This window comes from Strix uralensis, chromosome 11, assembly GCF_047716275.1.
Source record: "Strix uralensis isolate ZFMK-TIS-50842 chromosome 11, bStrUra1, whole genome shotgun sequence".
NCBI classification, from domain to species: Eukaryota; Metazoa; Chordata; class Aves; order Strigiformes; family Strigidae; genus Strix; species Strix uralensis.
In genome coordinates, this window is record NC_133982.1 from 18571261 (window position 1) to 18593593 (window position 22333).

At 54.1% G+C, this 22333-nt stretch overlaps 1 protein-coding gene across 4 annotated transcripts in view; it reads right to left on the minus strand.

Annotated features, from left to right (window-relative positions):
* Positions 1-21255, minus strand: part of NTRK3 (neurotrophic receptor tyrosine kinase 3) — a 216315-nt gene extending 195060 nt beyond the window's left edge. For all 4 annotated transcript variants that reach the window (XR_012630407.1, XM_074880480.1, XM_074880483.1 and 1 more), the window contains exon 1: positions 20531-21255. Coding sequence is in view for 3 of the 4 variants with exons in the window: in XM_074880480.1 (XP_074736581.1) it covers positions 20531-20778 (248 nt within the window). In the remaining variant the exon portion in view is untranslated. The remainder of the gene's footprint in view (positions 1-20530) is intronic.
* Between the last annotated feature and the right edge of the window lie 1078 nt (positions 21256-22333).

Below are 22333 nucleotides of genomic sequence, written 5' to 3' on the forward strand. Positions count from 1 at the left end.
TTCCCATCCGGCAAAGAGATCAGAGTGTTGGGTAACTGGTACGTGCCCCAACGGACACACTTCACCCACTGAGTCACCTTCTCCCATCCAAGAGCCACAGCTGCAGAACATTCAGATTTTACACTGTGAGCTGATTCCTTGCTGAAAACACTGGCAGGATCTTTGCAGGCAAAGGATCATCCTTTATCACTAGAGCTTGGAGCAAGGTCCACAGGCACCGGAGACCAGCTGAGTGGGAAATGCATCTTCTCCATGGGAGCGGACAGCAGGCCAGCAGTGCTCAGTGCACACAGAGGTGCTACTGCCATACTGGCAGAGGTAACACATCTGTCATTAACCCTGGATTTAGGATAAGTGCTAGTGACCCCCATCTCCATCACCCCACCCAGCTGGGTGAGAGGGAGGATGCGACACCCCTGCCAACAGCGTGGACACCTCCTGCCTCCGGCCATGCCAAGTAGCTCTATTCAGCCTTCTGGTGTCCGTCACCTTGTCACCAGCTGCAGCCCATGACAAATGGCAACTCCCCTAGCAATGACAGCAGGAGGCTCTCCCAGCTGCAGGATGCAAATGCAGGTCTCTGTCAGTACTGAGGGCTGTACCCAGCCATCCCCAACCTGAGATCACTTCACAAATGGCAGTTTAACCCTGATGCAACCTGGTGCCATGGGAATGAACTTCTGAGCTGTGTGGTGGACAGTCACATCACCAAACCCTTGTCAGCACTCATCATGGACCACCATTCATGAAACTCCTTTCACAGCACCATTGCCTGCTTGGCAATGAGCAGGCTACAGATGTTTCCCCAGGAATTTTTCTCCTGGAACAGGAATTTTCCTACATTCAATGCTGATGCCACCATGCAGATCTCACCAAACTTCACCATCCTCCCCCACCAGCCCTACACAAAGCTGCCAGGGCTGTCACAGAGCACCCTCGTGTTCTCAGTCTCCTGTCTGCAAAGGGGAAGCATATTGGCAGCATCACCACAGCACCGTGAAGTACTATGACACATCCATTGGTCTGAGACATTACTGGTGCCAGGATGGATCTGAGCACAGCACGGAGCACTGCTGGACCCTGCCAGTCCTTACAGGTGCACAACCCTAAGTAAAAGGTCTAAACAACAGTTTGCATCATCAAACTGCAAAGGGCACATCTACCTCAGGAGCCATCTGCATCTCTAGTCTTCTCAGATGCCAAATGCTTTCTCAAAAGGATGCACTCAAAAGAGAAGGATGGGCTTGAGCTGTTACTGAGCCATCCAAGCTTGGTCAGAGATGCTGCAAACAGGAGCCTGCACTTCAGCAACTGTCCTTTCCTATCCAGATTTAACAAGTTTAAGACCTAAAACATAAAATAGCAGCCAAAATGCTTCCCACCCACACCATTTTGTCCCATGCCTGGGGAACACACAGTCTCTCTTGCTCCCTGCTGGCAGAAATCTCATCGCACCAGCCCAAAACGTTTTGCTCCACAGTTCTGGGGAGCTGTTATTGGAATAAGTTGCAGGTAAAGCTGCCTGCAAAGAAAAGGGACTCTCTACAAAAGCAATGTAGAGGCCCGAGTCAGCCCCACTTGGACAGCAAACCCAGGCTCGAGCCAGGGGAGCAGCCAGCCGCCCGTGACACTGCCACCTCCATCTCGCAACACTATGCCACTGCACATCACTGTCCCTCATGCAATATCTTCAAAGGGCTGGGTGACAGGCTGTGCAGTCCAAGCTCCCACAGTCCCTTTATCCACTGTGGCCAAAAGGTGATCTCAATGATGGAGCAGGGACCATCCCATACCACGTAAAACTAAAGCACAGACCAAGAAAACAACTTATCCTTCATCATACAGCAAACCTCTCAGGACGCTTTAAGCATCCCAACATTCACCTTTTCACCGTCTTTACCCCAACTCGGAGGTCCCCATCAAAACCTCAGCAGCAGGGATGCTTTGGCAAGGCCGGGTCAGCCCTGGGGGTGCTGCTACCAGGCAGCAGAGCAGCGTTTCGGGTCTGGTTCCTGGGTGCACACCAGCTGCACCCCACAGCACCCCGTGACGCCCAGCAGAGAGCTGCTGGCTGCACCCATTGCCTGCGTAGCAATACAGCGCCTCAAATAAAAACTCCCCACAGCCAACACAGCGAATAAGATTACAACAAATATAAACTAATGATACAGCTGTCAAGATAGATTAGGCTTCACAGTGTAAAAAATTGCAGGGCTGTTTAGTCACAACAATATAAGATTAATTTATCAATACAGCTTATGTGGCACTGGAGAGATAGCAAATTGAATAAGTGAATCTTTTCTACACCTTGCACAAGGAGGAAGTCTCAGACCCTATGGGCGCGCAGGTCTTGATGCTGGTGAGGATCCTCAGGCTGGGATCAACCTGGCGGGACTGATTTGATACGGCCCAGATGGGTCTGCACCCCCATCCCAGGCTTAGGGGATGGACACGCACGCCACCCACACACTCCAAAAGGTGCCCATCCTTCTGCAGTACTATACTGGAGAGGGATGCTGCTAAATCAAGACATCCAGAAGCTGCAGGCAGGAACATCCCAGACCCCTTTCCACAAGCTCCTCCAAGTCCATTGTTACAAGACTCAAGCCGCTTGAGTTGCCTCACCTTTAAGTTCTGTCCCAGTTACAGTGTGTGCGTGTTTTGGTGTACACGGCAATCAGAGGCAGTGATCCACTGTGCTAACACATGCAAAAATATGCACAGCCACCTCCACCCTTTGGGGCTAAGCCCTGGCTGACACAGGCAAGCTTGCTGACCTGAGAACAGCTCTCAAAGAGTGCTCAAAAAGCAAGAATCCAACATGCAGATCCTTAGGAGACGCTTCCTTATTCATCCTGCAGCTTCTGCCCAAAGACTACAACATCCCCGGCGGGCCTGTATCATTTCAGATTTCTCATATGTTGCCATCTGTGGGTTAAAAATGTGCAAGTAAATAAATAGCTGCAGCGATAATGAGCCAAGGTTTCGATCTGTGAAGGTGAGAGCACAGCGGCAGCCGCCGATACGAAGGAAGCGCCCGTTTCTATAAATATTGAAATCCGGTAATTATCATCATTAGAACTAGTTGTGATTTAGCCGTAGCTCAATCCCAACAAGTAAGAATGGCATTTATTTGCCACAATTAGAACAGCTAAAAATACCTCCCAAACCTTTCCTGGTTCAGCCCCATCCTGCCACACCCCCAGCATGCTCAGTCTTGGGCAGGGAGCAATGCGAAGGTGGGGACCACCTGAAGGACCATGGTGGGGGGGCATGAAGAAACCGTGTGCTCCACCAGGAAGAGCAGGACACCAACACAAGGTCACCCCCTCTTCTATGAACTCTTCCCAGCTCCACTCTGTGGCTTTCTCCCTAACTCTGGTTCAGCCCACCTAACTCCTGCCCCACAGTGCTGGCTCACCGGTGCAAGGTAGCTGCTCCCTAAGCAAAGCAATGTTCCCATTAGCAAGCTGCCTCTCCCCTACTAAAAGTTTCTTTGCATTTGTATCAAAAGGCTCAGATTTGCTTTAAAAGGCAAATGGAAAGGCCCAGCTCACCCAACCCATCCTGCTGACAGCGGTGGGCAACAGCCCTGGCAGCACTCAACTGATCTGAAAGAGTCATCGCTGATGGACACACACGTTTCCTCACCTCGTGGGAACATTAAAGTTATGCCACGAGCCTCCACACACCCAGCATCTCTTCCAGGCCCCAAACAAGTGCTGAAGAACTTCAAGAGTTCAGCGTGCCCGACAGACAGACACCTTCATAGATGAATTTGCTGGAAGACTTCATCCTTCCTGACTTCTATGGACAGGGCTCAACCCCTTGTATAAAATCCTGCGAGGGACATCAAGCTATCCTATCCTACCTCTGCAAGGTGACCAGGAGGCCACCACCTCTCCACAAGCCTTTAAACATGAAGGGACTCAGCCATCCTCCCTTGGGGACACATCTGCACTCCAGCTGTCACCAGCAGTTTCCCAGCTTTTTCCCTGATGATGAATAAATGCATGTGGGGTGCAGATAGATATTGCAGGATACAACACCTCAAGGCAGCTACAACCACCTCTCAGCTTCCCACGCAAGCCCACAGCCCAGGAAAATCCCCATCTACTGACCCAAATCACCCAGGGCTGTCTTCTCATGCTTGTTCCAAGACTCAAGATTTTCCCCGAGGAAACGTGCCCAGCTCCCCCTATCAGGGATGTTCTTTCTGACAGTCACGGTGAATATTTTCCCCCGCTTAGTCGATAATATCTGGAAACGGCCGTGAAATGGGCAGCTTAGCGATTCTCCGCTGCGCGGGGGCGAAGGGACTGAGGTGCTTGCTGCCAGGTCCCAGAACCAGCCCAAATATTCATCCTGGCCCCACGGGCCACCACCTGCTCCTCCCCAAAATGCCTCCGGCCCTGGGACTTTCTCAGCCCCCAGCCTGCCTCCGAGGGTAATTTGACCCCTCCAATGGCTTTTTTTCCCCTTGCTTGCCTCTGAACTGTTTCCAGTTTGTCAATATTCCTGTAATAAGGTGCCTCAAACTGAGGCCACATTCCTGGGGTTGTTTATTATTTTGGGGGTTTTCTGTCAGTTTTGAGGTTTTTTAATAAGACAAGACAGTTTGTAGCTCTGCTCCCACAGCTGCCCCTCTCCCCAAACACAGCCCATCACTATTTGTTTAGGGCCCTAAGCCAGTTTTCAGTCCATTTGGCAGCATCATATCCAAGGCAAACTGAACTAATTTTAAGAGTAAGATTTGGCGAGACACTATATCAAATGCTTTACTAAATCCAAATATATTAGGATTTCCACGTTCTGCTCAGCCACTAATTTTGCGATTCCATCAAAAAGAAAAAGCAATCAGGTTTGTCTGGCAAGATTTATTCTTTCTAAATCCCTGCTGTTATTGCTCATGCTTTCCTTATCCTCTAGTGCTTCACTTTCTTAATACTGCAGGACTGGAAGCATTTGCTGGGAATTTATTTTTGCTATTTATATGGATTTTGAAAATCTGCCTCTGCTCTCCTCCGCTGCCCCCTGCCTTCCCCACTGCTATTAGCATCCCTGTACTGCCACCGTACACATCTCCTCCTCCATCCTCCTCCCAAAGCCAGAGCATAACACTATCATAAGCCCAGTGTTAATGTACAACTGGTCTTAGACACAAGATACAGAAGAAAAACTAATACAAGGAAAAAAAAAAAAAAAGTATTTTGGCAGCAGGAGAAAGGTCTAAAGGAAACACCCAGCTGGGTCAAGCCCAGGTCCATTGCAGAGTACCGCCAGCAATGCGAGCGGTTAATATTAATGCCTGAATCAGCCATCCTGGAGCATTACCTCGTTTTTCTTGCAAGTCTCCCGGCAATCACCCTCCAGGTGATCAGGCAGAGTTGAGCCACAGATGATACCAGACGGTGCCTTTCCAGAGGACACACAGAGTCCATGGTGGGTCAGGGCCAGCATGTCTATAAACCAAACCCTGAACTTCTCGGGTGATTGAGGAGCTCCTCCAGGCACGGGGCTTGCAGAGAGAGGTCAGCAAGGGCTGCGCTCCCCTGCCCTAGGCTGGCACCCCAGCTTCCCACTCATACCTTGGGGATTTGGGGCATGCAGAAAGCCACATCACAAGACACTCAGATCTCCTGCAGCATTTTCCTCCACAGGAAGCCAGGCAGAAGTCTCTAAACCCTGTGCACACACAGCAGCTTTGCAGACAGCACCATCCCAAAACACTCCAGTGACCCCATCCTGGCTCTGACTGTGCATCTTCTGCTGTGTGCTCCACTGACATCCTTGGGAGTGAGGCAGAGCTGCTCATGCAATTCAGGGTAATGCTCATTCCTGCTCATTAGGAGGAAAAAGGCAGCTGTGTTGGAGCATAATAAGTTTCTGCTCACTAAGTCCTTGGACATAGAAAGGCTCAGTATTTTGCACACCAAATAACACCCTGTCTGGGTGCCAAGTGTGTGTGCACCCTCAAGACACCTCATCCAGCCACAGCAAAGCAGCAGCACTACCAGCCCAGATCAAGGCTGAGCTACCACATAGGCCAAGAGACCAGCTCTAGCCACGGCTTTTCCCACAAAGACACAGACACCTCCTCCTGCACACCCTGGCACAGCCCAGCGTGCCCAGGCTGAGCAGCAATGCTGGGGTTACAGACAACACAGCTCACAACACTGAGCTGATGGCCCCATGCTTGGCTTCCTACACCTCTCCTGGGTCAGGTCGCTGCCAGATCCCTTGCCTCAGTTCCTACATGCCGTCCCAGCGTCATCATAAGGGGCAAAACACAGCATGCTCATCCCAGCAACTCAGGGCTCAGAATCCAGCATCTAGCAGAAGCTCAGGTGATGGTTCTCCATTACAAGGGACCTCTGCTGCCCACAGCTCCTTCAGAGCTCGCTGAAGGGAGCTCAGATAGGGGCACGGCTACAGTATGACCCTGAGCACTCAAGGAATAAATGGAAATTTTTTCTCTGCTCTGGCTACTTTTACATCTCAGAAACGTGTCCTAGGGGAGCAGCCCTCTCCAGGAGCTGTCCTGAGGGCTGGAATACCTGTGGTCAGGCATAGACTTCACCAACACCCTCTGTTTTACACCCAGCTGGCTGCAGCCCAGGGACTGAAGATGACAGCCCAGCCCTGTCCTGCCTCCAGCACAAGGATGACCTTCCCTGCAGGCAGCCAGGCAGAACATCCTCCACCAGCTTCTGATGGCCAGGCAGTCCTCGGGGAGCTGTTGGAAGGGATTAACCCATCCCAGGACAGCTGCCCTCCATCATCCCATCACTGCACCCTCCCTCCCTGCATACCCCCCAGCCTCACCAGGGCTTAGGATTTACAGTGCAGCCAGAGCAAGGGGGTTGGCAGCAGAAAACTGATGGGGACAGAGGATTTACAGGGAAGGGCCCATTTCAGGGAAGTAGAGCAGAGCAAAGGGTGATTTACAGGGTCAGCAGCAATTTAAACAGCAGGTAGCATCGAGGAGGCAAGGATTTACAGGGGCAGGGAAGTAGTACTTTTTATGGGTGTTTATTAGGAAATGAGTGTCTCTTTCCCTTGACCGCTGTGACCCAGGCACAGGAGCAGATGGATTTGCAGCAAGCCTCCCCCTTGCTCTGGAGGTCACAGACAGGCCAGCATCAGGATCAGCCTCACACCTGTGCCAGCGTGGCTGCATGCTGCAGGTGGTTTCTGCTTGGCCACAGCACCCTCAGGGTCATTTCAGCATGTCCCCATCCGGCCACCACCCCAAGGCAGCACTCCAAGGCCAGGCTCAGTGGTCAGTCCCTCCAAGGAGGCTACAAACAGCAAACCCTCAGACATCTCCTGGAGCTGGAGGCCCTTCCTCTTGGCAAGACCCACAGCCCCTCCCCACCAGGGTCTGATCCAGTGCATCTGCTGGCAATGAAGCAGTGTTTCTCCCACTGCCAAGGCTCCTTGCTGCTGCCGGGACAGGGCTGCCAGGCGGGCAGGTGTCATGGTCTGCCATCCCACAGCAAGGGAGGCAAGCCAGGCCCAGGTCCACCAGCACAGACGCACACGAGTCATCCCATCTTCCAGCTGCTTCTGGCACCCAGCAGGAGCCAGGGTCTGGAATCAGCCCCACGCATGCAACACTGAGCACATCAGTTTGGTCAGACAGGTTCTTTCCTTCTCCCACTGCATCTTCCTCCCACTCCTGAACTGCAGCAGGGCTGGCAGGGGATGCACGCATCAAGGTCATGGTGGAGACACAAGGGGTGGCAGCATGTTTGGGTCTCCAGCAAATCCCCCAGCCCAGGTTTGTACTAGCAGCATCCCTGAGCTGGCAGGTTCCAGGCTGAGCAGAGACACATGGTTTACACCTGGCCTGCTCACATTGCCAGGGGTTAACCCAAAGGGTTGCACATGAAGTAAGTAAAGAAATATATAGGAAAAGTTGTCCCAGCACCAAGAATACTGTTCCCACTCTGCCACGTTGCAACATCCTCCCGTTGGAACACACCACACTGTGCTGGACACTCAGGGAAGTGTGATAGGCACCACGCTGGCCTCTGCCACCCCAGAAGGTGCCAGGACCAGCTTGACTTTATGTCTGGGAGTGAGCCAGGAAACTCTGCCACCCCCAGCCCTTCCCTGCCACTGCTCCCCATCGGTGGTACAAGCCAAGGGCTGCCTATGCAGAAATGATGATTTGCAACACATCATGGCCTGGGGACCAAAAATTCAACTGTTCCAGCAGGAGGGTGCCCCTAGATGAAATGCCAACCCACATCTTGCATGCCTCTACATTTACTGCCCAAAAAGACACCAGGTCTTTTGCAACACAAAAGGTGGAGAGGTTGGTCCTAGAAGAGCCCAAGAAAGAGGGAATTCACTTGGACATCTCATCTTGGTCTCATTGTCCAGACACTCCCCAAATACACACGCTTAACAAGTGCGATCACTCCAGGGGACACCCAATTTCTCACAGTGTTGGGTTGCTCAGCACAGGGGTGCAATAGGACCAGGTGCCACTAGCAGAGGGAAGGAGGGAGGGGAAGGGCTTCAAGCATTGACCACAGACACCCATGAAAGCATCAAGAACTGCCCAGCCCCAACATGACATAAATGAGATGAAAATAAAGTTGTGAGCAGCCTACACAAAGCAAGACGTTTCTCTCTTTCAGCCTAGAGAGACAGCAGCCTTACAGCGCAGTCAGGTTACAAGTCACACTGGGCAACATCCCAATGTGCCCAGATAACATCCCATTGCTCACAGGCAAGGGCTCGCTGCCAGCACAGCCCGCCTGATCCTGTAGCTCCTCAGGGCAGCATCAGAACAGCATCCCAAGCAACCTGGTTCCCTTCTCCATGTAAAACTTCCAGAGACACACGATAGCAGCATCCAACCCTCATGAGATCCCTGAGCAAAAACCCGTACATCTTCACCCAAACCACAGGCAGCAGCAACACCATTGCCCCCACTCCGCTACCCCAAAGTTTGACTAAAGCTCAGGAGTATCTTTGCTTTTATAAATCTCTGCCTTTTAATGATGGCTTCAAGGCTCAGAGAAAAAAAGGCCCATTAAACTCACTGAATAAGTTAATGGGGCAGAGAGAATCCATTTCAAAGCCACCTCAGGCTATTTTCCTCTGGAGCTAAAGCCTGAATAAGCAAAAAGGAAAAATTAAAACTGTACAGTGCTTTGCCAATAAATAACCCCCAGTGTAATCCGCTACCAGACAGGCCTCCATTTGCAGAGATAACAGGATGCAGATCAGCTGCAAACCACCTCCCCTTGCAGCGACCACCACCTTTTGACTGCAATTAACTGTGCCATGGCATGAACCTCCATCTCCTGCCTGTCCCCTTCCCACCTGCCGGGGCAGGCAGGGGATGGCACATTCTGCAAAGAATTACCTAAATGCAGCACTTGGTTCTGCAATTCTCCAACACACATGCTCTGAGCACACATCCCTGCTCACCTGCCTCCTTTTTTGCAGTCCCCCTGCCTGCTTGTGCCCCTTCACCCCCATCTTCTCCCCCTCCTTCACCAGCAGCACTGTGGGTCAGTCCCTCACCCATCAACCGGAGCCCACACACAGCTGCTCCTCCCCAAACACTTAAAAAACAAGTGCACGTCCCAGAGAGGGAAAAAAAAAATAAAATCCCTGTTTGTAAATGTTGATCCCGCTAGACGCAGTTTGTTTACTATTTAATATTTAAAGATGCTAATTAAGTCTCTGAATAAATAAATCTACGTTACCCGTGCCTTTTGGAAGGCAGGGATCCTTCCCCCGGGGCCAGGGCAGCCAAGAGCACACCGGGTGCTGGGCAGCCTGCCCGGGGCTGGGGACAAGCCTGGGGCAAAGGCTGAGGATCCCACCACTATCCTTCCTGAAAAGGAGAGCTTATCTGCAACATGAAGCAACACCAGACACAGCTCAGGCTGGGGACATCGGGGACCTTGGCCATTAAGACTCAGAGGAGAATGTAGGTAGGGCAAGGCGCAGAGAGGAGGATTTCCAGGCAGGGTTGCCCAAAGCGGTGGCTCTTGGCCCCAAGAGGGGATCTCAGCTGCAACGGAAGAGCCAAGGGCTTGTGTTCCCGAGCATCAGAGGATCAACACACAAAGTACTGGGGGGAACACAAAGACGGGCACCAACATACATCACCGCAGCCCACCACCCAGCAAGCAGCCAGGGCTGCTCCAGGGACCAGCTACAGGCACCCACCTCCCTCCCAACTGCACCCCCAGCACAGAGCCAGGGCAGGCAACCCACACAGCTTCATACCTGAGAGCATCCCAGCTCCAGCTCTTCTTCCCAAAATCACTGCTGCAGCATCTTGCAAGGAGCACTGCAACTGCCTGCCTTCCTCACCCACAAACCCTAACATCCTTCAATGCCCACACCTCAGCTCTCCCACCTGATACCTCTTCAGCCTCATTAGGCTCTGCCTCTCCCAAATCACTCCAGCTGTACCATGCACCTTGCTGTTAACCCCCTGAGTGCCAGGCCCCACAGAGCTCCCTGTTGTGCAGGCTCTCTCCCCACCCAGCCAGCATCCCTGCACTGCATCAGAGCCTTGCATGCACTCCCTGAGATCAGGTTTTGCTCTGATGCTCCTGAGGACACCCTCCAGCATCTGCCCCGACCTGAAGTGAGGGGTACAGCACTTGCCAAGGGAGCACCAGGCTGCTGCCCTGATGCTGACCCAGCTCTGTGCCCTCCCCACCACAAAGCCTGGGATGGCCTGTGAGATGGCTGGCAGTGCAGATATGTCCAGAGCCCATGTGAGGCTCAAACTGGGAAACAGTTCCCAGTAACACTCAGCTTCTCTGAATTGGCACAAGGAGAGCCCCAGGAGGACAAGGACGCTTTCCGCAGGCTGGGGAGTTGGGAATACTCAGCATCCTTGGCCCTGTGTCCCACTGAACTTTGCTTGCACCGTGGCAGCCACCAAGTGACTTGATGGCTTTCAGCTCACTTTTCCTGGGATATATTTTGTCTGGGAGAGCACAGGCAAGGCAGGAGACAGCCAAAACTAGGACCCACATCATTGTCCCAGGAGCACCCAGCCACATCCTGGAGGCAAAAGTTTTGGGGGACAAGAGAGGATCTTTCCAGCCACAGAAGTCAGATCTCCCCAGAGGCAAACGCATCTGTACTGGGATGGACACAAGGGATGCCCAAGCTGGGTTAGAATCAGGCAGGAGGAGGGCTGTGGTCCAGGACAAGGGCAGGCAGCCCAAGGGAGCATCTGAACAGCTGGATCACAGACCAGAGCACCAGGACTCCTGGTTCCCAGCCCAGGACACTGCACAGCATTTCCATGGAGAGCGTAGGATGGGGGAAGAGGCCAGAGCTACTCCAGGAGCAGAAGGAAGGTCAGCAGCTGGAGGGACCTGGGCTCTCCCCAACGTGGCTTCATGTCCCAGCAGGGTCAAGAGTTAGAGCCTGGCATTGCTGCAACTAAGCTGAGCACTCACGTTCCTAATTTATCCTTGCAAAACCCTGAGCATGAAGGGTCCTCGGCAGCACTCAGATTCCCAGCATCGGTTTGAGCATTTCCACATTAACATTTCCTAGTGGGAACTGCCTGGGGAGAGCTAGTTAAGGGACAGCCTTGCACAACCCAAGAGGATGGGGACTTCAGCACACTCACATATGTTCCTACCCACTTCTCAGTCCCAGAGGCAGTGTGGGGCAGCCAGAAAAGGCACCAATGCCTTTTGCCCTCCCCGGCACAACTGAGCCCAGCACGGAGCCATAGGAGGGCTGGAGGGAACGTGCTGCATGGGGGATAGCACCTGCATCCTTCCCTGGAGCCCTGGGATCCCAAGGCCAATTAGCTGTCAACTGCAACAAGCACCAAGGTCAAGAAGCACCCCAAGCCACCCATCTGTGCTACCACACCATCATGCTCCTTTGGGAATCCTTCCTGACCTGGCTCCGCTGCTGGGACTTCTGTTTTTAATTTAAAAAGTCATTTTCCTTTCCATTTAAGCAGACCAAAGCTGGGGGAGGGGGAAGGTGAGGGTGACAGCACATGCTGGAGGGGGGCACAGGATGGGGTTAGTCCATTATCTCCTACACTGGAGCATTGGGTGGCAGCTGGAGGAACGCTAGCTGCACACATGGTTCTGGCTTCTCCTTCGGCTCCCCAACTGCTACATCACATGAAAACAAGCTAAAAATACAGCACATATTTTCCTGGTGCTACTCTTCCAGGCAAGCAGGGGCCAGGTCTCACACAGAGGGGGACAGGGCAGGACCCCCAGCTCCACGTGGTCTGGAAACAGGGTGGTACATGGAGGATGGAGATGCACAAGGGCACATGCAGCAGGGCTGGTGGAGGAGCTCTGCCAGCTGAGCACTGACTCCAGTGCAGCCTTCCAAGGGGAGTACAAACAGATTTTAATCTCCTTTTTTTCAAATGAAGCCCAGGCCCTGAGCAGTATCATGGCTCTAACCCATGTCTATCACCCACAGCCCAACACACATCCACCCAAATGTCACCCCTGCCATGATGCTGGGGACCCATTTGCTGTTGCATTGCAGGACCACTGGGTGTCACAGCCCTTCCACCATGCTGGCAGCACATGACAATAGCCGGCAGGAAAATAACCAGCCCAACTTTGGCCCAGCTGCCAGGGAGGATGAGATACCCCCCAGCAGCTGCATATGGAGGATGGTACAGGGTCAAGGCCAGCTTCCTACCACCACTCACCTTGCCCTATCTCACACCATGCTCTTCTCAGCCTTCCCTCCTTGGGGAAGGAAGTACACGTGGCCTCTTTAGCCCTCCAAACTCCATCCAACCCCTGCAGTAGAGATGCGAATCAGAGGAGCAAAGAGGATTGCACCTACCCCGGAGGCCTCCAGAGACAACTCTCAGACCATGCCCTCTTGCCTCTACGTCCAGGATTTCTCTGGGGACACGTCTCATGGCTGCTAGATACAACAGGACCGATATAACAGCCTTGTTTGTCCACCCCTCCATGCTTGGCCTCTCCTTAAACCCTGGTTGGTGCTGGGCTGAAGGGTCTCCATCCCTGCTCTGCTACTTGCAGGCCAATTGCACCACTGCTACATGCCTCAGTTTCCCCATTAGTAAAATGGGCAGAGCTCTTAGGGACTTCCTTGCAGATCGCACACAGCCAGAAGCCAGTTGCAGAAGGCAGCACATCACCCCAATCAGGCACCTCTTGCCCAGTCCTTCAAACAGCCCAGAGACACCCACCACCCCACAGCACCTGCTCTGGTTGGGTCAACGCCTTCCAAAAAGCTGCAAATCACCTCAATTCACAGATGGGGCTGTATGGCTTGCAACACTGGCCTGGGAGCTATCGGTACATGGGGGTGCACCAACACGGAGGAGAAAGCCATGACCCAGCCACCCAGTGAGACCCCCGGGGACCACCTGCCCCGACTGGGTGCCCACCCAGGGACTGGGATGCTGAGCTAGGGAGCAGGTGGGAGCCCATGAGGGGTAAAGCAGCACAGGCACCCCAGAGCAAAGGCTCTTCTCCCACGCAGCATCCCACCAGGGTGACAGCAAGCAAGTGCGACTTGACCCCTCAGCGCCGGCCGCCCCTGATGCCCCCGGCCGGGTCCCCGCCGGTGCCCGCAGCCCGGAGCCGCGCTGTCTGCCGCTGCCGCTTGCCCTCTAGCGGCACAGCCACCCTCGAACCGGGGAAAAGAGGAGAGGATGAGCCGGGGCTGAGCCGGGCAGAGGGTGCCCGGGGCTGCGCCGGGCCCCGGCTGCCCCAGGGGGGGGCACAGGGCAGAGGCTCTGTTGGGGCTGGGGGTTATGGCACAGCCTCCGAGCTGCTCCCGCACAAACAGCCTCTGTCCGGAGCAGCCTCGCAACGCTGGGAGATGAACTGAGGGAACAGCCCAGTCCGGCCCCGGTCCTGGTGCTGTGTGCTTGGCCCTCCCGGACCCGGAGCATCGCGGGGGACCAGCAGCCCCGCTCGCCTCATCTCTCCAAGTGTCACCAAGTGTCCGCAATATCCACCCACTGCACACAAACGGCAGCCTCTGAACAAGAAACTCGCCCCGCAGCACCGCCTCGGCAGGGGGTTTGATGTGCCCCCTTGATCCTGAGCGGAAAGCAAGAGAATCTGGGGGGAGACCAGAGCCCACATGCTGCTGTCAAACACACCTGTTTAGAAAGCACCTACACAACGTACTGAAACCCCCACTGCAGGAAACTCAAAGCTCAAAATTACTGCTATTGCACCATGCCCGGTAAATAATACATCAAGTTACAAGCATTATTAACGCTCACTTCTGGAAGCCTGGCAGGCTCAGAGGTTGGTTCACTCCCTGCTTGACTGCAGCCCCCGTTGAATGGGAGGCACCAAATCCAACCATAAACTCATGGGCAACACCCAGCACAGGCACTGCATTGAGCAGGGCAAGCTGGTGTGCCAGGGTAGCACTGGGGAGCATCGCCGAGCACCCACAGGGCACCCCAAGGGTGATCCCATGGGACATCCCATGGCCTGTTTGGGGGGTTCTCACTGAAAGAACCCAGCATTGCTAGGTGCATGGATCGTCACAGGTCTTTGGGAGACCACAAGTAGCCTCACACCAATAGCACGTGAAAGTGTCACCCCCACAGGGGTGAGCTGATGGGGTAGAACAGACCCAGAGAGCTTTCCCTAACTTTCCACAAAAGCCCCTAGCCAGAGGAAACACATCTCTGAGTCTCCAAGGGCAGCAAGGCAGGTCCTTCCTCAGTCTCTGCCCCTCCATCTCTGCTTCTTCCCCCCATGAAACACCTGTCCTAGACCTGAGCTATCCCCATCTCACCTCTGCAAGCCCAGGGACACAAGCCAGCAAGCAGAACTGTCTTAGACCTCCCCCAGCGCTGCACGACATGAGGACGGGGGACATGTCACATGCACCCTGAAGCTATCCAGGTCATCAGCTCCTCTTGTCCAGGGCAGCAGTTCAGGCCCCATGCTCAGCTCAGAGGGGAATTTCTGGCAGGGACAAAATTGTCTCCTCCCTGGAGAAATACCTGGTGTGGGCTATCAGCAGAGCCAGGCAATGCAGACATGGCTGGGGAGCACTTGGGGACCCCAGTGGGATCAGGCACGAAGGGGGCAGAGACACCAGCAGACTGGCATGAAAAGGCAGGTGACTCAACCCCACAGGAATCCCCCAGACAAAGCAGGGCTGTAACCCTCGAGTGCCTGATGTCCTCTACTTAGTGTTAGTTCAGCTGCTGCTTCGAAAGCTGAGCTGAGACTGGTCTTGATGGTCAGCTCCTCCAAAAACTACTTCTATAGCCCATCTACCCCAGATCATTCTGCTCTGCACCTGCACATAGCCTGGAGGGCTGCAAAAGTACTGACAATCCCAGACATCACCCATGACAGGAAAATGTGTCCCTCCAGGACTGGTCGGCAGGGAGAAAGGCCATAAGAGCAGGGAAAGGAGCCAGCAGCCAGCCCAGGAGATGCATCCAGGCCTAGGTGCCCCTGGTACAAGTTTAGCTACTTTAGTGCACAGGGCAGCACCCACCATGGACCCTGATGTAAGGGGGACAATACAGGAACAGTCAGAACAGTGCTCCCATTTTAAAGCACCTCTAGAGCACCAAGACCATATCTCAGCCCACCTCCTTGTCCCAAACATCTCTGCACCCTCTTCTGTCCTCACAGCCTCGTGCTGCACCCACCTCCCCCATCCTTCAGGACAGCCGCTCTACGTAAACAAGAGCCCTTCAAAACAAAGCTGGATTGAATTAGGGACCTTTTGAATGGTTTCTGCAGCAGCTAAAACCTCCAGGACCAGGAGACAGGAGGAACCATGGGATGGGAGGCTTTGGGAATGCAGAGCCCTTCGTCTCTGGAGAGCAGCAGCACACAAGGCACACTGGGCACGCTGTGGATGATTCACAGAGAAGGGAAAAGTTTGTGCCCTGTTGTCTGAATCAGGGCAGTCATCAACTTGAGCATCACAGGAGTCCCTTTCCCAGCTGTTTGGGTCACCAAAGCAAGTGCCCAGCCCTTCCAGGAAGATGCCTGCCCTTTCTTTCTTCCCTCCTTCCCAGATGCAGGCGCACGTGGGCATCACCGGTGCCTCAGCTCTCCCTGTGCCAGCAGCGAAGGGGTGCTGCCGCTCTGAGCACCCCCTCGTTCTCCCCCATGCCACATGCTCCTAGCTCCTGCGCAGCGAGTGGGGGCTGCGCTGCCGCCCGCCCCCCACGGCGCCTGGCTCTGACGCGGCTCTCCCACGCCCAGCCAGGCCCACGGGATGGAGGGGATGGAGCGGATGCTGCCGTGGGCTGGTGGGACAGCCCAGTAGGAAAGGATGGGGCTGCTCTTCTTGTACATGGAGGGCGCAAGATGTTTCCACTTGGCCCTGCAAGTGAGACCCCAAAATCCTGCATCCCACAGTGTTCCACGATGACCCACCTCCTCTTGGGTTTCTCTGAATTCATCTCACCTTTCTGAAGGCAGCTACAAGCTGCATAGATAAACCCTGCAAATCTGCCCATCGAGGGTACTTTGCCATAAGAAACCCCATTCTCCCCGGTCAGGCTGAGTAAGGGAGCAAGGCTTTATATACCAGGGACATCTCCCTACCTCGAGGAGCCCAGGGGTGACAAACACAGGCCACCACCGCCTGCCTGGCAGCATCTCTGCAGTGCCATAGCAACAGCTGAGAAGTAGGGATGCCCAGATGGCAAACTCCTCCATCCATCCTTCCCCACGCGCCGTGCCGGCGCACGCAGGCACTGCCCACGCTGCCAGAAGGGTAACTCCCCAGCCCGCCCCTGGCACGAGGCACCCACTGTCACCCTGACACGCGGCAGCACAGGCGAGCCTGGCCACCCCATGTGCCAGCCAGACCCCCACGCTGCCATGGATGGGGACCCAGTGTGGCAAACACCCCGGCTGCTCAGTTCACAGGGGCAGAAGGGTTTTGTGACACAGGACCCACAGGACCAAAGTTCTCTCTGTGCATCTGGTCTTTTTAGGGAGATCTTGCAATGGACAGAACCCCACAACACAGGGGTGAGGCTGGGGTTGGGGAAGCTTCAGCATCTCCACAAGTCACACCTGGATGGGGACACAGAAAAGGCCACTCAGCTGCGCAAGGAAAAGTGATGGCATGAACATGCCCCAACACCATGATCACCCTCTCCCTCAGTCAGGAGGGGGAAGTCCAGCAGCATCACTCCAAACTGGAGTCACCTCAGCCAGGGTCCAAGCTGGCCCCACAGCTAGACAGGACCCTTGGCAGCTCTCACAGGGACCTCTGTGTGCAGAGCCACATCCCCAGGGATGCGATTCAAAATTGGATACAATTCTGGGCAGATTAGGAAAGGGCAGAGGGGCCCTAGCCAACCCAACCTCCTCCTCCACCTCAGGGCAGGAACCCCCTGCCCTTCTCCTGCTTCACCATTAACCTGGTACCACCTGGATTTGCACGAAGGTTGTGTGCCACCATCACCAGCCCAGCCAGGCAGGAGCCACCCAGGCCCTGGACTGCGGCTGCTCCCCTCTCACCAAAAGGAGGATGGGTGGGAAACCAGAAGCAATCGGAGCAAAGACCATTCATTTGAGGGGTGCAACGGGAGGCTCGATGATGGTGTACCACACTGGACGCACCCACAGGGCTGGCCTGCCCTGCCAGCCTCCATGGGCAGTGCTAAAGGCTGGGTGTCTCCTGCCCTCCTTCTGTCATTCTCGCCTCAGGAGTCTCATCAGTCACTGAGATGCGAAATAGCCCAAAGCTCCTGATGGCTTGGTCTCCAATGCTGGGGAGACCTGCCTGGGTGAAGTGGGCTGGCATGGAGGGGCTTCTGCCCTGGCTCAGGGGGGTAAAATGGACAAGCCCTCCAAGTCAGCTCACACTGCTTTTTTTCTCCAGCCCTCTGAATGAGCCCTGGCAGGCTTTCGTCAGCACCACCCAAGCTCTGATTGCAAAGCCGAGCTCATCTTTCAGACATGAATAAGGCCTTGCTTGGCCCCTGGGTGGTTTCCCCACTCCACATCCCATCTGTCTTTTCAGCAGAAGCAGGATGGAGTAGAGACCACCACCTTCCACAGGGCCTGTGTGGAAGACCTGGCTGGAGCATCGCATCCCCCAGCCGCGGGGACAGGGCTAAACCTCCCCTCTTCACCTCCAGCCTGGTGGGAGAAGGGGCTTTTGCCCACTCACTGCCCACAGACGAGGCAAGCTGCCTAACGAAGCTGAGCCCCCAGTGAGCGTGGCAAGCAGGGGGAAGCGCCGTTCAGTGCCCAGCTGAATCAGACCTGCATGCTGGGAGTGATTCAGCGATGACCAGGCTGGCCTTCGATGCACCCCTCACCCCAGCACCCATGATGTGGGGACTGGCAAGGAGACGCCTGACATCAACCTGGAAGGGTGCAGGACCTGATGCCTCCCACACAAGAGCACAAACATGGGTTCAACCCTGGCCCCCACCACCCAAACCATCCCCTTCGAACCACTGTTGTCTTCCTAGTAAACACAGACCCCTGGGGAAAGTTTACACTCATGCTCAGTCTCAGCCCCTTATGACATTTTGGGGTTCACCCCAGTCCTGTGCTTCAGCACCCCCCAAGCCTGAGGGAGGCATGGGGCCGGCAGCAATGCAGGGGGTGAGGGAACGTGCTTCGCTCAGCGTGGAGCAGAGATGCATACAAATTCCAGCAAAAACTGGCACCTTCTCCTCCTTCCCCAACTTATGAGAAGCTCCTCTCCAAGAAAAATACCCAACATCTCTGTTTCTGGAGTTGTCCGTTTTTCTTTTATTTTTTTGCCCCTCTCCTTTTCACGGACTGCTTATCAGCATTTTTCAATTTCAAAGCAGTAAAGACATTTTCTAGGCACAAAGGACTCATGTAATACTACCTCTCACAGCAGCTCAGATGGATGTGTGCATCTGACAACGCACACTCGCTCACGCTGGCAGATTCCAAACCCTTCGCAGCCTTTCCTGCTGCTCCCTGCTCCCCAAAGGGTTAAAACCAAACCACAACAAACAGCAAGCACAGGAAAAAAACATGAGTTTCTCTGACTTCCCCAGCATCACCCACGTCCCCTCGGCATCGCAGAGAAAACACTCCAGCACCGCGACGCAGGATAAATATGGGGTAATTGGAAGGGGAGCGTTGCATTAGTTTTCCCATTTACTTTCCCCATTCCTGTTGGGTTTGCAGAGGTTTGCTGGCAAGGTGAAGGCAGGGCTGGGGGTTCAGGGTCAGTGGCACCTGCTGAAAACCTGCTTGGGCATCGCATGAACCTGTAAGCAAACGGGGAAAGCAGCTCCCGTCATCTTTACCCAGCAAAGGTGACAAGCAGAGCTGCGAAAGAGGCACTGCAATTACTCCATGGCTCTGCTGCAATTGCACTGTGACCAAATAGAACAGGCTCAGGAAGAGACCCAGCAAAGCCCGCTCCCTCCATGCAACTGTGCGATCGAGGTGAAAAAAAAAAAAAAAAAAAAAAACAAAACCTCCATTACTCATTTCAAACCTTGCTGCATTTAACTGCCAGAATAAAGGATTCCACCTCTTCTCTGCTCAACTCCCACTGCCAACTTGCTCTGGGGGCTACATTTCCCTAAATGCTCACATTTCAATTAGCATTAGAATAATGAAATGGCTCAGAGTTCATCTCACCCAAAAATGTACTGGAAAATAAAAAGCAGAGATTGGAAGAGATGAGGATTTTTTTTTTTTCCGCACACACACAGCATGATGGATTCAGGAGAAGGAAATATATTCCTTTCTCGACTCCACGCTGATGAGATTAACATGGGCTTTGCTAACTGCCTCTCCAAACAAGGATAATGCAACTTCAAGTTGATTTTCCAGATAAACAAGCATGCAAACAAACGCAAAGTGCTCAACTAAAAATATCTCTCTGCTCCGATGCTTCTCCCCACCGCCACCACCCCCGGACGAAAACACACAAATCCTATCGCAGCACCACGGCGAGTTGCAAAATTATAACAATGCGAGTTAAATAAGCTACTTAAGGGACATCTCACTGTCCTATTTTTTTCCCTCCCCTTAAAAAGGCGAAACCGCAGATCCCCAGATACACTCAGTCAGGGCAGGGCAGGGAGCATTTTCTGTTGTGGGGATGAAAAAAAAAGACATTCTAATCGGCTCCAAAGTCTCGAAAAAGAGCAAGCAGCTCAGAACTTGCTTTTCTTGCCCAATTTGGGTAAATATGTGTCTGTGTGTGGCTGTGGCGTCCCCCCTCCCCTTACAGAAGCAAACAGTTAAAGGAAGCAGCAGCTTTAGCATCTTTGCCTGCTGCTCGCTCTCTCCTGCTAAGGAATCAGATCTCATTTACTTTATTTCTCTTAAGCTTTGGCCAAACTGTTGCGGGGCGCTTTTTTTTTTTATTTTGGAGGAGGGTGGGGAGGGAATAGGGTAAGGAAAAGCCGGATCTGCGTCCTCTGCACGGGAAGCCGGGCTGAGCTCTGCCAGGCAGCGCAGCAATGCCGAGGGCACCTGAGCCCCGCGCAGGCAGCCCTGCCCGCACCCCGCCGCCGGCAGAGCCCGGGGGGACCCCCACTTACATGGAAGTGATGTTCCTTGAGATGTCCGTGATATTGATGCTCGTGTTGCCATTACTGCTGCCTGAATCCTGCCCTTCCAAGAGAGGGAAGAGGTTCCCATCATCCGGCTTCTTACAATTGATGTCTGTCTTGCTGCAAAGACAATTAGCAGGGCAAGCCAGCACCGAAAGCAGATAGTCTCCCCAAATGCTCCAGAGCAAAAATACCCTCCAGAAAGTGCACTTGGTAGGGCAAAGAGAGACATCCATCTCCGATTGCTGCTTCTAAAAAAGAGGAGGAGGAAAGGGGGGATGGAGGGAGGGGAAGGGGGGGAAAGGGGGAAGGAAACAAAGACAGAGGGAGGAAAAAAAAACCACCAAAAAAAAAAACCACAACAAAACCTCAAGCGATCAGATGCAAAAATCCTCCAGCAGATGAAATCATGCTGGCAGCTGGCTCGGAGAGGCTGTAATTCCCGCTAGGGCAGCGGCAGCAGCAGCGGGCGGGGATGCATGCTGGCCCGGCCGCCCGCCGCCCGCCGCTCCCCGCCAGCCGCTCCGGAGGATTGCAACGGGAGGCTGGGGAGGCAGCCGGGGAAATAAATAAATAACAAAAACGGTGCGAAAGTCACCAAGTCCCACCTACTGGGCAGAATTAAAATTGACACACCTGCAAAAAAAACACACAGAGGGAGAGGAGGGGGCGACCTCCCCTTCCCATCGCTTCCCTCCCCCGGCCTGGCCAGCCCTGCTGCGGCGGGCACAAAAAGCAGGGGAGGAGGAGGAGGAGGAGGAGAAGGAAGAGGAGGAGGAAGGCTTGCAAAGCGAGCCGGGCTCTGCAATAAAAAGGATTCCCCACCCCCCTCCCTCTCCGCTAAAATCAATCTAGGGGAGGGGTGGGAGAGAGGGGGAAAAACCCACCCCAGCACTGCTGGAGCCCCAGCTCAGCCCCGCCAGCAGAGGAAAAGTTGCAGCTGGGGTTAAATTTGTGCTGGGGGGAGAGCAGAGGGGCTCTGGCTCGGCTCCTGCTTTCTCAGGCTCTTTCGTCTTTTGGAGGAGAACGATGCTGCCTTTTGCCTGGTTGTTGGGTGGGTTCCCCCCCTCCCCGCAATCCGGACACAAGGGTGGAGAGGAAAGAAAGATTAAACTGAACTGGAAGAGAATAAAAACCAGTGTGGATTACAGCAATTTAAATAATTATTTTTTTTTCTTTAGAGGATCCTAGCAAGAGGCAGATCAGACGGCTGGGTGGGAAAAAAGCGACTGGAGAGCACCCAGGAAGGACTTTCTAGAAAAGACACACACGCACACCCCCCCCTCCGAAATGCAACGGGGACTCAGCCGGCTGCCGGGAAGCGCAGGCAGGAGCACCCAGGGTCGGGGCTCCCGTCCTCCCTCCCCTGGCTTCCCCCTTCCCTCCTGCAGCAGATTCTGCAATCAGACATGCAAAAAAAAAAAAAAAAAAAAAAATCCTGAAAGAGGAAGACTGAAGTGTTGAAAAGGCTGAGCTCAGAGCACCGAAATGGCATCAGGAGAGCAGTGAGTGCGAGCTGAACAGCAGAGCGAATTAAGATGCATGGTGCATTTTTGGCAAGCACAAACCCAGGCAGATCAGAGCTCTGCTTAATTTGCTCTGCTTTTCTACAGCGCTTTTCTGCATGCTTCCCCCCCCCCCCCCCCCCCCCCCAGTAGTTTCATGTCTCTGCTCCTCCGCACAGAGACACAGTGATAAAGGGACAGTGCTGCAGGCAGGAGCACGGGTGATGGGAGGAATTACAGGTGTAGGACTCCAAATATTTCAAGGGTCTGCTTCTGCCAGGCACAA